Source organism: Terrapene carolina, unplaced genomic scaffold (genome assembly GCF_002925995.2).
Source record: "Terrapene carolina triunguis isolate 2854851 unplaced genomic scaffold, T_m_triunguis-2.0 Scaffold50887, whole genome shotgun sequence".
Lineage (NCBI taxonomy): Eukaryota > Metazoa > Chordata > Testudines > Emydidae > Terrapene > Terrapene triunguis.
In genome coordinates this window covers 1-16,347 of record NW_020715238.1, presented here as the reverse complement: position 1 = coordinate 16,347, position 16,347 = coordinate 1, and the positions used below count along the sequence as shown (strand labels likewise).

At 53.3% G+C, this 16,347-nt stretch overlaps 1 protein-coding gene across 1 annotated transcript; it reads left to right on the top strand.

Moving 5' to 3' along the window:
- Positions 1-6: 6 nt before the first annotated feature.
- Positions 7-16,341, top strand: LOC112110260 (cytochrome P450 4F22-like). Its single transcript, XM_026647044.1, has 10 exons — positions 7-121; positions 1,194-1,321; positions 1,772-1,893; positions 5,135-5,402; positions 5,912-5,978; positions 6,409-6,538; positions 14,496-14,629; positions 14,758-14,822; positions 15,345-15,427; positions 16,100-16,341. The coding sequence occupies exons 1-10, from the start codon at positions 91-93 to the stop codon at positions 16,302-16,304; spliced, it is 1,233 nt and encodes a 410-aa protein (XP_026502829.1). The 5' UTR covers positions 7-90; the 3' UTR covers positions 16,305-16,341.
- Positions 16,342-16,347: the final 6 nt, after the last annotated feature.

Sequence of the window (16,347 nt, the reverse complement as noted above, 5' to 3'; positions counted from 1 at the left end):
CCCCCGAGCCATGTGTGTGTCTCAGCACTAACCCCTGGGCCTGCCCCGTCTCTGGTCTTCCCCACAGCTGCCATCGCACCCAAGGACTACATGTCCTACGGCTTCCTGAAGCCCTGGCTGGGTGAGTGCGCTTTCTTCTGGGCTTGGGTCTGTTCTGGGACCAGTGCTATTCAACATATTCACAAATGATCTGGAAAGGGGGGTAAACAGATGACAAGATAAGTCCAAAGCAGATTGCAAAGGGTTTCAAAGGGATCTCTCCAAATTGGGTGACTGGGCAACAAAATGGCAGATGAAATTCAATGCTAATAAATGCAAAGTAACGCACATTGGAAAACATAATCCTAACTATACATACAAATGGGTGGGGCCTAAACTGGCTGTTACCACTCAAGAAAGAGATCTTGGAGTCATTGTGGATAGTTCTCTGAAAACATGCACTCAATGTGCAGCAGCTGTCAAAGAAGCTAATAGAATTTTGGGAATCATTAAGAAATGGATAGATAGTAAGGCAGAAAATATCTTATTGCCTCCATATAAATCCATGGTACGCCCACATCTTGAATCCTGCATGCAGGTGTGGTCGACCCATCTCAAAAAAGATATACTGGAATTGGAAAGGTTCATAAAAGGGCAACAAAAATTACTAGGGGTTTGGAACAGCTTCCGTATGAGGAAAGATTAAAAAGACTGGGAGTTTTCAGCTTGGAAAAGAGACGACTAAGGGGGTATGGCCACTGTCGGCAGACAGGACACGGGGCTGGATGGACCATTGGGCTGACCCAATCTGTCCGTTTTTATGTCGGTGTGGAGCTGGAGCTACTCATTCCATAGCCGTGAGCACCAGCACATGGGTGTGCACAGAATCACACACACACACCTTGACATGCGCATGCACCTCTCTGCACATACCACCACGCACCTGCACATACACACATGTATGCACCTGCATGTTCATGCCCACATGTGCCCCCACAAACACACACACATATACTTCACTCACACCCCCACCCACACTCCTTGCATGCATTGCATACATGAGCACACACTCTCGTGCCTGCCCAACATGCACCAGGGAGGCTGGTTCTCGCTGGGCACCCCAGCTGGCTGTGACCCAGGGACTGCTGGAGGCCTGGGCTACGGGATCTCTGCCATTGCTACCAGGGCTCTGAGCTGAGTTCCTGTCATCTCAGGGGACGGTTTGCTGCTGAGCAATGGTGCGAAATGGGTGCGGCACCGGCGCATGCTGACGCCAGCCTTCCACTTCGACATCCTGAAGCCCTACATGAAGATCTTCAACCAGAGCACTGACATCATGCATGTGAGTACCTCCCCTCCCCCCATGGCACCAAATCCATGCTTGTGCCTCTGGCCCCTCCCATGGCATATACTGCCCCGGCACCCGCCAGCCTGCCTGTGACCCTCCCCGCATGGCACATACTGCCCTGGCAATCTGCCACCGCCCAGCCTGCCCAGAACCCTCCCCCCACGGCACACACTGCCCTGGAACAGTGCCACCTTCCAGCCTGCCTGGGACCCTCCCCCCATGGCCTACACTGCCCTGGCACCCTGCCACCCCTAGCCTGCCCACTGTTCTTGCACCTGCCCCAACCGCATGCCCAGCCCTGTCACTTCACCAGTCCACTAACCTCCTCCCTTGTCCGCTTGCCTGTCTCTGGCCCACCCGCATTGCGTGGGCACTGGGCTCTGCAGGGCTGTCCCTGCGGGCGGCTGCTCGGGCGCGGCTCTCACGGGCACTGTTCTCCCACAGGCCAAGTGGCGCCGGCTGGTGGCGTCAGGCTCCACCTCCCTGGACATGTTTGGACAGGTCAGCCTCATGACCCTGGACAGTCTGCAGAAATGCATCTTCAGCTACAACAGCAACTGCCAGGAGTGAGTGACAGGGGGACAGCTCCCCCAGCAGGGCCCCGCGCTGACCCGAGGGTGGGAGCCCCCTCATGTGGGGAGGTCAGAGTGGGGAGAATGGGCTGCAAGGTCCCTCCCTTCCTGGCCTGGCCCCAGTGAGCCCGTCCGGATTCACGGAATGGGTCCCTGAACTAGAGATCCCAGGGTGGGAAGGGTGTTACTGCAGGCCTGGGCAGGGACTCTCCAGTGGGGTGTCTGGAGGTGTTGGTGGGGGTTGCTGTAGTGGCTGCACCAGGCCCTGGTCAGCACTGGGGGTGGAGCTCCTCAGCTCACTGCACAGAGGCCGGTGCTTGGTGCTTCCACTCGCTGGTTCTGTCTGCTAACGCCTGTGGGGTCGGCATGGCTGTGCTGTGCTTCTCTTGGGGGATGATCCTGCTGTCGCATGCATCTCGCTGCCAGGAAGCTCCTCACCTCAGTCCTGTCACCCCAGAACCCTCCTGCCCCCAGTTTATACATGTACTGCAGTGCCCTCCTCTGCAGCTTGTACCTGTTTTACTGCACATTAGTGTAGACGGGTCCCGGGCTTGCTGTGGTTCATGCTGGTGGAGGCGGGACCCGGGCAGGCTGCGGGACGTGCTGGTGCAGGCGGGATCCGGGCTGGCGGAGGGACGTGCTGGGAGCCCAGCATTTCTGCCCATAGCGTGCGAGTTCAGAGTGGACCCCATTGCCAGAAACAGGACTGAGGGTTGGGCTGGAGCCTCACCTGGCAGCGACGAGGGAACTGGCTGGTTTCCTGGCAGGCAGGGAGTCAGTTTCCACCTCTGCTGCAGTGAGGTGACCCGTGACCCTGAGGAGCCCGGGCTGGACTTGCTCACACCAGGACGCCCCAACCCATCAACCTGTTCTGGGGAGGTGTCTGAGATCGGCTCCTGCCAAACCCACGTTCATTCTGTCCAGCTGATGGGGAGGGGCACTTCTTCATCCCTGCCGGGCCCAGCTGTGCTCTGAACCCCACTCGTCCCCCGCAGGCACCTGCTGAATGACCAATCCCCCATGCCCCGCTGCCGTCGCTGCCCTATGGGGATGGGGCCCCCTGACACCCCAGAGTCCGCGGTGCACCCAGGGAACAGGCTGCGCTAGCCTGGGGGCTCCTTGGAGCCTGTCTGGGCCGTGCTGCCCCTCCCCCCCGTGTCTGGGGCTCTTTATGGTCCCTGTGACTGGGGTTCCAGGGGAGCCAACTGAGGTCACTCAATTAGGGTGAACTACAAAGAATGGGGCAGGCAAGCCCCCAAGCTGGTGGATATTCCAATACTTAGATTTACCAAGTCAGCGCAAAACAGCTTCTGTTGTACCTCACTGGCTACTCAGAAGTCAACAGCACAGTTCCCTTAAAGCAGCCCAGCCTCAGGCCTCCACCCAGACACCCAAGTCAAATATGATGAGGATCAATGAAAATCTTATTCATCATATAAAAGAAAAGGTTCTACCAATCCCAAAGGATCGGACACGTTACCTCCCGGGTTAATGAATATTCCAAATCTTACCCAAATCCACATTTATAGCCAATTCTTATTAACTAAACTAAAATTTTATTAAAATAAGAAAAGAGAGAATTGGTTAAAAGAACAGTATATATACAGACATGAGTATCATTCTTGAGGTTCAGATTTATAGCAGAGATGTTGAGCTTTGTAGATGCAAAGAGTTCTTTCGGCAATAGTCCATAGGTTATAGTCCAATGTTTATATTCAGGGCGGTCCTGTCAGACCTGGGATCTCAGTCCTTGTGACTTAGGCTTCCCCCGCATGAAGCCTCAAGCAGATCTGAGATAAACTGGCTCAGGAACCAAGGGTCTTTGATACAACTCCAGGCCTTCTTGGACAGGTCCGAGTCCTTAGGCCAACAATAGGCAATCAGGACGACTTTGAAGTAGATCTATCACCGTTAATTAGCTACACGAATTAACATAAGGCAGGTTTCAGAGTGGTAGCCATGTTAGTCTGTATCAGCAAAAAGAACGAGGAATACTTGTGGCACCTTAGAGACTATCACATTTATTTGAGCATAAGCTTTCGTGGGCTAAAGCCCACTTCATCAGATGCATGGAGTGGAAAATACAGTAGGAAGATATATATATACACAGAGAACATGAAAAAATGAGTGTTGACATACCAATTCTAATGAGACTAATCGATTAAGGTGGGCTATTATCAGCAGGAGAAAAAAAAACTTTTGTAGTGATAATCAGGATGGCCCATTTCAAACAGTTGACAAGAAGGTGTGAGTAACAGTAGGGGGAAAATTAGCATGGGGAAATAATTATTAGTTTGTGTAATGACTCATCCACTCCCATTCTTTATTCAAGCCTAATTTAATGGTGTTCAATTTGCAAATTAATTCTAGTTCTGCAGTTTCTCGTTGGAGTCTGTTTTTGAAGTTTTTTTGTTGAATAATTGCGACTTTTGGGTCTGTAATTGAGTTACCAGGGAGGTTGAAGTTCTCCGACTGGTTTTTGAATGTTATAATTCTTTACGTCTGATTTGCGTCCATTTATTCTTTTGCATGGAGACTGTCCGGTTTGGCCAATGTTAGTCTCATTAGAGTTGGTATGGCAACACCCATTTTTTCATGGTCTCTGTATATATATATATCTTCCTACTGTATTTCCCACTCCATGCATCTGATGAAGTGGGTTATAGCCCACGAAAGCTTATGCTCAAATAAATGTGTTAGTCTCTAAGGTGCCACAAGTACTCCTCGTTCTTTTAACATAAGGCAGTTGACTGTTTTTCCACCATTGGCAGATGATTGGCTATACATTTCAAAGAGAGTGGAATACAGCGATGATATCCTGCGTTTACAGTTCATTTAAATGCTAAGATGTTCTTTTGATCTCTGAATTAACAGAATACAGCATAGACAGGGACTGTTTGATGACATTGTTGACCTCTATCAATAAATACGTCAATACACAAAATCACAAACATTATCTCCCCATATGTTTTTAAGGGCTGAATTTGAGTCATTTATACTGCAGGATGCTTAACCCTTTCTGGTCGTGCGTTACAGTCCACACTGGCTGAGCCACAGCAGCAGCCGGAGACATCGAGCTTAGTCCCCTCCCCGCCGGCCGGCCCAGAGATCCCGTGGCTTGGAGATCACATGATCGCTCTGTTGTGAGGCCCAGCCCCCCAGAACCCCCCAGCTCTGTTCAGGGCGCACCCCCCGCCCCAGCCTGTCAGTCACATGCTGGCCTGTTGTGTTGCAGGATGCCCAGTGACTACATTGCGGCCATCCTGGAACTCAGCTTCCTGGTGGTGCGACGCCAGCACTGCCTGCTCTTGTACTGGGACTTCCTGTACTACCTGACGCCCGAAGGGCGGCGCTTCCGGCGCGCCTGCGACACCGTGCACCGCTTCACAGCCAACGTGGTGCAGCGGCGCCACCAGGCCCTGAGCCGCCTGGGCAGGGAGGCCTGGCTCAAATCCAAGCAGGGCAAGACGGTGGACTTCATTGACATCCTGCTCCTGGCCAAGGTAACATGGTGGGTCTGCCCCATGGGGGTGGGGGGAGGTCACTGATGTCCTGCTATTGGCCAAGGTAGCACAGTGGGAGGCCCTGCCCTCGGGAGCTGGGGGTTCGTTGACGTCCGGGCAGGGCGTTGCCAGGTGGAAGGTGCTGTGTGATGTCTGTCACACCAGGACTTGCCCCCCAGCCCAGCTCTCTGGGGCAGCCCAGCCAGAGCTGCCTTCCCAGCATGCTCAGTGTGGAGGGATATGAACTGCACTTGGCGACATGGGGCTGGTGCCTCTGGGGAGCCCTAACACCAGAGGCCAGGCTGGGCATGGGGGGAGGGGTGTGCCCACCTCGGGTCCTGGGGCTGTGGGGCAGGGTCTGCCTCTTTCCCCGGGCTGGGGGGAGGGGAGATGGCCTAGCTCACTTCACCCCGAGATGTGCCATCCTCCCAGGCTCTGAGATGGGGCAGGCGTGGGCTGGGCCCCGTGGGGAGCCAGGTTACCCATCCAGCAGTGTGTGCTTTGTGCAGGATGAGGACGGCCAGGACCTGTCAGACGAGGACATCGCAGCTGAGGCCGACACCTTCATGTTTGAGGGTGAGGAGCCCCCCTGGGGAGGGGGCGGGGGGCCCTTCTGCTGGCCTCACAACCTCATGTGGGGGGATGGGGTCTCTGCAGACGACATGGCTCTGGTGGGGAGGCCAGGAGAGCTGGGTTCAGTCCCTGGCTCTGGGTGACCTGGGTGTGCCTTTCCGTGAAATGGGGCTAAGACAGATCTGCCCCTGGGCACTGCCAGACAGTCCCAGCAATGGACGGGGGGCACTAGAGGGGGCAGATGCTCAGAGTCACCCCACTCGCCCCCCCATGCACGAGGGGCCTGGAGTTCCCACTGGCACTGCCAGAGAGTCACGGGGTCAAGGCCCCGGAGGAGGTGCTGGCAGGAGCTGAGCCGTGCAGGGTCCCTCCAGCCCCAGACTCTCCGTGGTCCCTCCGTGGTCCCTCTCTGCCCCCCGGCCTCTCTCTGCAGGCCACGACACCACAGCCAGCGGCCTCTCCTGGGTGCTGTATAACCTGGCCTGTCACCCCGAGTACCAGGAGCGCTGCCGGGAGGAGATCAAGGACTTAATGCGGGACAAGGAGTCGGAGGAGATTGAATGGTGAGATGGCTGCTCCGGCTGCAGTGCTGGCTCTGTCCAGTGCAGTGCGGACCCTCAGCACCACCAGTTCCAGGGTCTGTGGGGTCTCCCCCACCCTTTAGTCCCAGCACAGCCCCCGCCCCACCTCTGAGGGTTAGCACAGCCGCTGCCCTCCCCTCCCCCCCATCCATGCCTAGCGCTGGGGTCCCTTCACCTCTGCCAGCCCCACAAGCTGGAGGGCTTCCCCTGCAAGGTGGGCCTAGGCTGCTCCCCAGTGCCCAAGAGCCCTGCCACTCAGGTGTGCATGCCCCCTCCCCTCCCCTGCCACTCACAATGTCATACGTCCCCTCAATGTCAGCTCCATTGTGACAGATTTTCGTTACCAATCTGCCTGGGGCCACAGGATCTTTTTGGGGAGGAGATGACGAGGCACACCAAGTGTCTAAATTTTAAAGCTTTATTGATAAAATAATAAAATAACAGCAGAGAGTGCTGGGAACGCTCCCACGTCACTCAGGGGAAGAAAGAAAGCGTTAATGCCCCAAGCCCTAACCCACTTTCATACTCACATACGCACGACCCAGACTGGCCAAGTCTGGGTGTAACATCAGAAGAAGGGGGGGGCAGAACGTGTGGGGGTTTTCCATTCCGCGACCTCTGTTCCTGGTGCTCTTTGTGCCAGTCCAAACTGGCTTTCTGTGGTCTCTTCAACTTTCCCCAAAACACACCGGTTTCAGGGCCATGAGACAGTTCTGTTTGTTCCTGGCTGGCCTTGCCATCTCACTCCTTTTCCTGGCCCCTGCATTTTGTTCAACAACTTTCCTTTCTCACAGCTGGGCAGGAGGGGGGACGGGGGGAAGGGATTGGACTTCCCCCTTTCTGTCTTGGCAAGTAGCAGCTGGCCGTGGGCTGGAGTCAGCTTCTTATCTTCAGCCTGAGCTTGCTAGCTGCAGTGTTGAGTTAACCCATTCTCTGCTTTCTTCTTTCTTCCCCCCTGCTCTCGGCTTCTCGTACTCCTGCAAAGGAATCTTCCACTCTCCACTCACACACCTTTAACCCTCCCCAAAATGCTTTGCGATGCTTGCAACAGCGTTAGCAATATACAATGCTGATCTATCTTCCCAGGGGACTCCCTAAGCGGAGGGAGCCATTGGGGTGTGACATCCCCCCCCCCCCGGACCCCGAAACAACATTTTGTTGGGAGGGGTCACTCTTAGGTTTCCACCCCCCCGCCCCCCAATACAGTGGCAAGAGTTACTGTTGGTCTTCTACCTAAACAGCAATATAGCATGCACTGGATTGTTAGGACAGCAACAATTGCATACACCAGCCAATAATGACTTCCGGCTTCATTAGTATAACACATCCCCCTGTTGGCATAGATGCCCCACTCAAATGGCGGTGACAAATGCAGCTTTCTCCTGGTTAAATGTGTGTTGTAACACCGTGAAGGAGGAGGCATCTGTCTGGAATACTGAAAGCTGCTCTTGGGTGTGTGCCAACGGCAGAAACACATTGGGTGTTATCCATGAAAACTTAAACACAACATAGTTAGAAACATTAACAGTCTCTTGCAGAACAGCGGGCCAATGCACCGAAAAATTTTGTGATTGTGATCTTAACACTAAATCGAAAGCCACTGTGGGGTTGGTGGTTCTCCAAACACACGCAGCGGTATTGGTAAACAGATGTGTTGCAGTGGGGGCATATCCCAGTGCCTCCCCTTCCCAACAGATGTGTTGACCCTCCTCATAAAAGTGGCCTGGCACTGCCTTCGCTTTACACACCATTTGAGGGGGCTCCATAGGCCACAGCTGCCAAGTGTTGCCCTCTGCAATCCATATGTGCTGATAGAAGATGTAGTCAGCACATACCGCTTAGCCATGTCATTGGAGTGAGCCACCACCTCCCACCTGTCGTGATGGACCACCCAATCCCAGAGGCAACCTCCCAAAGGTCTGGTTGGCTCTTTATAGCCGGGGCCCACACTCCTTTCATGGGATCGAAGGCAGTGAAGGAGCAGGCTATGCCAGTGCACTTCCAATTAGCGAGCCTCCAGAAATGGCCACTGTTCCTGGGGGATCCCTGAGTGGGAATGGATTTCACGGGGGATGATTTGGGCTCCATGGAGCACATCCTCCTGGATGCTATGGATTTGTTGGGTCAAATATTGTTGGAGCTGGGAGTACACAGAATCCCATGCTAGTTGGTCCCCAGCCTCAATTTTGATCTCAATCAATCCCTGCAAGGTATCCCGCGTGTGGCGGGCCAATTTGGCAGTATGTTTGAGGGTGGCAGTGGCCACTGTCAGGTGGTGAGATCTGTACTTGTGACTAGTCCAGTGGCCTTTTCCAATTGTCCCAACCGCTCGTCTCTCATGGCCCCTTACTGAATAGTCCAAATACTGACTGCCGAATTAGCCCCATCCCACAAGGAGCTCACTAGGGTCTGCATTTTCTGGGAGGGAACAACAACTGTGTAAGGAGGGCAAGTTGGAGGGTGGCCCCCCGCCGGTACAATTGGGAAGGAAGGCTGGGATTTGGAAGCATTCCAGAGGCAAATAAACATCTAAAGCCCCTAAAATGGCATTAAGCAGGATCCAGCGTTGAGTGGCTGCCTCCCATTTGGTGGCTGGTAAAATTTGCCACCACTACTAGTGGGGCGATGGGACGTAACATTGTCCCATGTGATGCTGCCTGGCGGGGTATGGAGCTCTTCTAGGTTAATCCCGTCTGGGACCCAATTGGGGAGGGATATGAAGAGCCAGGGGACCTGGGGCTCTTGGCCAGGGGCTGCCCCTGGAAAATACCCAGAAATACATTGTATTACAATGAAGGCGGATTCTGCAGGCCTGAAGCAGCAAGAGCGGTCCCACCACTCCTGTTCAGGGTGTCCCTGGGCTCTCGCTATTACTGCTTTGTCCTGTTAACAAAGGAAAAAGAAAAGAAGAACATAAATGCACCTATTGGGGAAACTGAGGCTTGGATGAAAAACTCCCTAAATCAGTGGGTCCCAAACTTGTTTGCTGGGCCGGTTTGTGTACCTGCCGCGTCTGCAGGTTCGGCCGATCACGGCTCCCCGTGGCCGCGGTTCGCTGCTCTGGGCCAATGGGAGCTGCTGGAAAGGGGCTTTCCCTGCACAAGCGGCAGAACAAGTTTGGGAACCACTGCCCTAAATCATTAGTCGTCCCGTTACAGCCCTTTCTAGCTTCCGTTCTGGATGTTGTTTGCTTGGTTTAGTAGGTCTCAACAACAATATTACGCCCTGAGATCAGTAATTGCTATTGCTTGCCAAAGGGCTTCCCATTCCACTTCAACTCCAGGCCCCCACAGGAGGAACAGGGTTTGTCCCAATGGGATCCATGGGAGGTTCGGGGGCACCCATCAGGTATTTTGCTGTGGCCCTGCGGTGTCTATCCGGACTATGCACGGTCTCCAAGGCACCTCCCCTCCAGCCTTCCGCCACACGATGGCTCGGGCCCCATCAGCAGCTTGATCCAGGGAGAGCCTTTGGAGGTACCTTCCCTCCTCATAATTATGATCATCCCAAGAATCCCATGGCCAGCTGGAAGCCCGGATGGTCAAGGCATGTGGATGGTCCACAACCGAAGTCCCCGATGCCATGACCAGAAACCTAGAGAGAAACATATTTTGAGCTGATTGGCATGCACCCATTTCAATTTGCTGGGTAGCTGAAGCTGGTCCACTAGCAGGGAGAGGCGATTCACAATGGAGTACGGACCCACCCACTTGACGTCCAGAGTAAATCCTTTCCAAAAATTACCCCACATCATTGGACGACCAAAAAGGATGTGGTAGGGGAATTATTCTTGGCCAGGGGAAAGATGGTAGTGGTCTTCCCCAAGATATCCTTATACTGAGGTTTTATGGGTTTGGAGTTAGTAGTGGTTGAGCAGCATTTTATGTTCTGAATTCCAGGAATCTTCCTGTGAAAATTCAAAACATTATCCCATTTCAATTTTTCATTGTTTTTACTATGGTATACTAGTGGGTTGAGATGGTTTATTATGGCATAGGGTCCTGTCCATTTTGATTCCAGGGAGTGGCCCCCTTTTTCTTTTCCAGTTTGTTTCTGTATTTGGCTATCCTGTAGCTGGGACAGAGAGCTTAATTTATTCTTAATTACCTCCAGGTCTACAGTATGTATAATCCCAGCTCCAAAACGAATTTCTCCCAATATGTTGTCTGCTGCCTGAGGATGTTTCCCTGCAGCATTTACTACACAAAAGTGGTAGCAACAAGACAAATAACACAAGACACAACATAGAACACAAAACACAATTTCTATTGTGACAGTAGATTCATGGTATTTTGGGTTGCTTTTCAGCTGGTATCAGCTTTTCCTGTTTTTCTGAAAGACAAAAAGAACGTGTCTATCCCTTTGGGGGTGGCAGATTATTGCTTAAAATATTCCTTTCTTTACAAATACCCTTGCTGATTGCAGACAAAACAGAGGAATTACCCCATATTTTCCTGTGTTTGTTCTATAGGCAGGCCAGATTTCAATGGCTTTTACCTTTATCAGTTAGGTAATTTGCATTAACACAGACACTTTCTAGCTTGCCTTTGAATTCAAAGCTATCAGCAGCTCAGAGACTCTGTCTTAAAATGGATACAATCAGCTTTCACCAGAGTTTTGATTACTTTTAACTTTTAACTTTTAACTCCTGCTTCCAAAACACACAGTGATTTGAAAAAGAAAACACAACCTATTGTGACTCCCTTTGGCAAAGTGACCGTTTGATTACACAGCCACCTTAAGGCTCAGTGTGGGGTACGGTCTTTCTCTCTTTTTACTACAGCTCTTATCTGCTATTTTGTTACCAAAAAACAGATTTAAAATCTTTTCCCATTTTCCTGGCTTTGACTGCCCTGCTGCAGCCACGACTTTGGTCTTTATTTTAAAACATTTTAAATTTTGTAAAGCATTGAGTTACCTTCAGGGTTAAATGCGAAATACCAAAGTTAAACAACACTAGTTACCTGAGTCTGGCAAAAGTGTTTCTCAGTTTTGCAACTTTGAATGGAAGTTTCAAATGGATTTTAGTGGTATTATTCACCACCAATTCATCTTAAACCTACAAAACACCCGGAGTGTTCTTTTAGCAAATTTGACTAACTTGTTCATAGTCAAATGATTTCACTTAGATAACCTCTTTGCCTGGATTATTTACAGACATTCCTTTGGAAAAGGACCCATTTTCCCTTCCGAGTGGCTGCAAAGAAACCAAGAATTTTCTTTTCATAACACCTTTCCTTTTTAACATTTTTACAAAGTTTCATTGCTTAATTCCCTCCAGCCTCTGCAGGGTTAACTTCTCACTCTCTCTTTCTTTACTCTTGCCACTATGCGCTCAGGGCTTGCAACTTGTTGTCCAATTTCTTTAACTGTTCCCTGCCTGCTTGTCTCGGCCCAATCCTGTTTTTCTCACCGAACCGTTCCTTTCCATGGGTACAGGCTTTGTTTCACTACCAATTTAGCAAGGAGGGTGGGCTCCTTAACTAGCCCCCACCCCTCCTGGTCCCTTTTCTTTTCATAATCACCCCATGGGGTGCTCTCCTTGTAGTTGGGGGTTGCCGTACATACAACCTTCTCCCCCTTCTCCCACTGGACCTCTCCTCAGTCTTAATGAGGGCTGCTATAGGGGTGCAACAAGGTTCCGCCCAAAATTGAGGATCCTCACAAAGGGAGAGATCAAAAGCCCTCTCAAGGCTCACCCGAATCATCCCCCATGAGGCTCACCACCTGGTCGGAACGCACAGTCAACTGACATTTTAACTGCTCAATTTCCTTTTCATGGCGAGCACATTGCCATCGCGGCGTATGCTGAGCACGGATGGTCAAGTCTTTGACAAGTCCCTGAAGGACCGGTATTTGCTTGGCCAGTGCTTCCAGGCAGGTGCGTTCTGCCTTTTCTGCCTGGAAGTCCTGTCTCAAGGCTTGCAACTTGTCCTGGGCATAGGCCTGGTTAGTGATCTGCGCTTTCAGTTGCTCAATTTCCACCAGTTGTCGGGTACACGCCTCGTCCCTTCTCCTCAACTCCTCTTTCTGTCCTGACAACATTTGATACCACATGGCAGCTGCAGTCCAAATTAATCCCACAGCTGCCCCTAGGTTTTTACCCATCTGCTTTTCATCCTCAGTATATAGATCCAACAAATCCTGCCAAGAATGTACCCTTTTCTGAAGCTCCATCATGGAACCCTAGGGAGAGGTCTTCACCCCCTTTTGAAAGAGGCAGCAGGGTCCTGTCCCTCTTTGCTGCCTCTCCCATGTCTCAGGCATCAGGTTTACCTGCCTCCCGGGACGCCAGCTGATCGGGCAGCCGGACTACCGTGTCCGTGCTCCCTAAAGCCCCTACGTCCGGCATTGAACCCATCACTGATGCCATCACCCACGACTGCGCCGCTGTCCCGAGTCCGCCGCAGCACCCTTTTGTTTCCTGAACATGTCATTTTTACAATTCGTTAGTACAACTCTTAAGATCTTTTAATCATTTGAGATTTCATGTTGCCCACGCCGGCACCAGGGCTTACAATGCTTACCCTTCCCAGGCCGGAGGGAGAGATGCTAAGTCTTCCTCCGTATTACTTGGTCCGTTCCCACCGAGGGTCCATACACCAAGTGCCCCCCTGGGCTGAGCGAGAAACCCAAAGCTCTCCTCTTATACTCAGGCATACTACGACTGAATGTGTATGAACTGAGGATTGTCCGCTTGGAGCGAGAATCTCTAAGTCCTCCTCCCATCGCCTGGTACTGCTACAACTGGGGGTAGACCCACCTGCACCCTTCCCCCGCCGACCAGGGTGGAGAGAGGAATGCTAAGCCTCCCTCCGTTTGTCAGGCATACTACGACTGAGGGTGGGGCTCACCTTTAATTATAGAATCCTCAACATGAAATACCAACAGTGCCGGGAAGAGCAAACATGAAATACCAAGGGCAGAACAGTTGGTGCGCTCCACAGGGCTCCCCCACTCCGCAATTCTCCACCAAAACTGTGACAGATTTTCGTTACCAATCTGCCTGGGGCCACAGTTGGTCAGGCTGGAGCCACAGGATCTTTTTGGGGAGGAGATGACGAGGCACACCAACTGTCTAAATTTTAAAGCTTTATTGATAAAATAATAAAATAACAGCAGAGAGTGCTGGGAACGCTCCCACGTCACTCAGGGGAAGAAAGAAAGCGTTAATGCCCCAAGCCCTAACCCACTTTCATACTCACATACGCACAACCCAGACTGGCCAAGTCTGGGTGTAACGTCAGAAGAAGGGGAGAGGAGGGGAAGATGGACGGGAGTGCTGTCCTGGGCCGAGGCCATCCGAGGATCCGCTGTGCTCTCCGAGTTGCTTCAGCTCTCAGGAGGGTTTTAAGTCCTGGGCTCCTTTGGGGTTGTTCCATTCCGTGACCTCTGTTCCTGGTGCCTTTTGTGCCAGTCCAAACTGGCTTTCTGTGGTCTCTTCAACTTTCCCCAAAACACACCGGTTTCAGGGCCCTATGTTTTGTTCAACAACTTTCCTTTCTCATGGCTGGGCAGCGGGGTGGGTGGGGGTTGGACGTCCCCTTTTCTGTCTTGGCAGGTAGCAGCTGGCCTTGGGCTGGAGTCAGCTTCTTATCTTCGGACTGAGCTTGCTAGCTACAGTGTTGAGTTAACCCATTCTCTGCTTTCTTATTTCTCCCCCCCCCCCCCCCCCCTCCCGCACTCCTGCAAAAGAATCTTCCACTCTCCCCTCACACACCTTTAACCCTCCCCAAAATGCTTTGGGATGCTTGCAACAGCATTAGCAATATACAATGCTGATCTACCTTCCCAGGGACTCCCTAAGAGGAGGGGGCCATTGGGATGTGACACCATGCCGATGCAAGTCTGTCCCAGCCCCGGTGCCTGGCTCATGGGTTCACACTGGGCCCCTCGTGCATCCACCTCTGGGGCCAGCGCTAAGCTGTGCTCTCTGCAGGGAGGACCTGTCCCAGATGCCCTTCTCCACCATGTGCATCAAGGAGAGTCTGCGCCTGCACCCGCCTGTCCCGGCCGTGTCCCGGCGCTGCACTGAGGACATCAAACTGCCAGACGGATGTGTCCTACCCAAAGGTACCAGCATCCTTCCCTGCCCCCGGGCAGGAGCATGGCACCAGATCTGGGCCTGTAACCCCTGAGGCGCTCAACCCCTCCCCTCCTTCTCCCTTTCCTCTCTAACGAGGCAGTTTCCTCTCTGGCAGGGAACGTCTGTCTGATCAGTATCTACGGGACACATCACAATCCTGCTGTCTGGCCGGAGCCCCAGGTATCGCTGGTCACTCTGTTCTGCCCCTTTGGCTCTATTCCACTCCATGGCCACTTCCAGCGTGGCACTAGGGTGTGCTGTGCTGCAGGGGCGGGATTGGGGGGCTCAGTAGGGAGCGCTGTCCCCTTGGAGTAACTGCTGACTCAGTGCCCCAGCATGGCACTAGGGGGCGTTGAAGCGCCATCAATGTAGCAGCTTCTTATTCCCAGCGACCCTCTGAAGAGAGGAAGCTCCCCCCCGCCCCCGAGCTCACCTAGAGAGGAGTGAGGGTCGCAACCCCATTCACTGGGCAGGGCTGGGTCACTGGGCCTGGCCCGGCCCGGATCTGAGTGCTGGGTGGAGGCAGAACCATCTCTGTTGCCAGCACATGGCCCCAGTGGGCAGCTTGGTCTTGGGGAGCCTGGTGCCCATGCTGCACCTGGGGTGGAGGGCGCTGCCTTTGCTCCCTCCTTGGCTTGGGGATCCCAGCCCCCGCCCCTCCTCCTCCGCTCCCCTCACCGTGCCATGTGCTTGCTGCTCCAGGTCTATGACCCGCACCGCTTCGACCCAGAGAACTCCAAGAACCAGCCCCCACAGGCCTTCATGCCCTTCTCTGCTGGACCCAGGTAACCTGCCTGCCGGGCTCAGAGCCCCTCGCTGCAGGAACTGCCTCCTCCTCCCCCCCCCCCCCCCCCCCGGCTGCCCACCAGCAAGTGGCTCCCTGGCTGCAGTGAAGCATTGTGGGATACACAGGAGGTGGCCTCTGGTCAGTGCTGGGGTCAGCTGTTATTGCTGAGGATCAGTCCCTTCTCCCAGAGGGGGTGGGGCTCCCCCCAGCATCTGTTTGTCCCTGTGAGCAGTGGGTTCTGGGGTGTCTGTCCCTGCTCCCCCATCCCTGCTCTCACATGGCTGCTTTCAACTACCTGAAAGGGGGTTCCAAAGAGGATGGATCTAGACTGTTCTCAGGGGTACCTGATGACAGAACAAGGAGTAATGGTCTCAAGTTGCAGTGGGGGAGGTCTAGGTTGGATATTAGGAAAAACTTTTTCACTAGGAGGGTGGTGAAGCACTGGAATGGGTTACCTAGGGAGGTGGTGGAATTCCACCCATAGAGGTTTTTAAGGCCCAGCTTGACAAAGCCCTGGCTGGGATGATTTAGTTGGGAATTGGTCCTGCTTTGAGCAGGGGGTTGGACTAGATGACCTCCTGAGGTCCCTTCCAACCCTGATATTCTATGATTCTATGGCGTGTGGTTTCTGGGCGAAGAGCACCGACTGACACACCTGGCTCTCTCGCAGGAACTGCATCGGGCAGAACTTCGCCATGGCAGAGATGAAGGTGGTGCTGGCGCTGACACTGCTGCGCTTCGCTGTGCGGCTGGATGAGAGCAGACCTGTCCGGCGCAAGCCCGAGCTGATCCTGCGCAGCGAGAACGGGCTGTGGCTGCACCTGGAGCCGCTGGGGCTCACCTGTGAGAGCTGGCCCCCCACACCGCGCTTCTAGGGCCATCCACTCCCACCTGCTGCGGGGGATCCAGCCTGCTCCA

Bases quoted from the DNA above. Each gene is read 5' to 3' on its own strand.
- LOC112110260 (XM_026647044.1), top strand. From the start codon at position 91: ATGTCCTACGGCTTCCTGAAGCCCTGGCTGG. The intron at 122-1,193 runs GTGAGTGCGCTT...CTGTCATCTCAG, and splicing joins CTTCCTGAAGCCCTGGCTGG to GGGACGGTTTGCTGCTGAGC. The intron at 5,979-6,408 runs GTGAGGAGCCCC...CTCTCTCTGCAG, and splicing joins CGACACCTTCATGTTTGAGG to GCCACGACACCACAGCCAGC.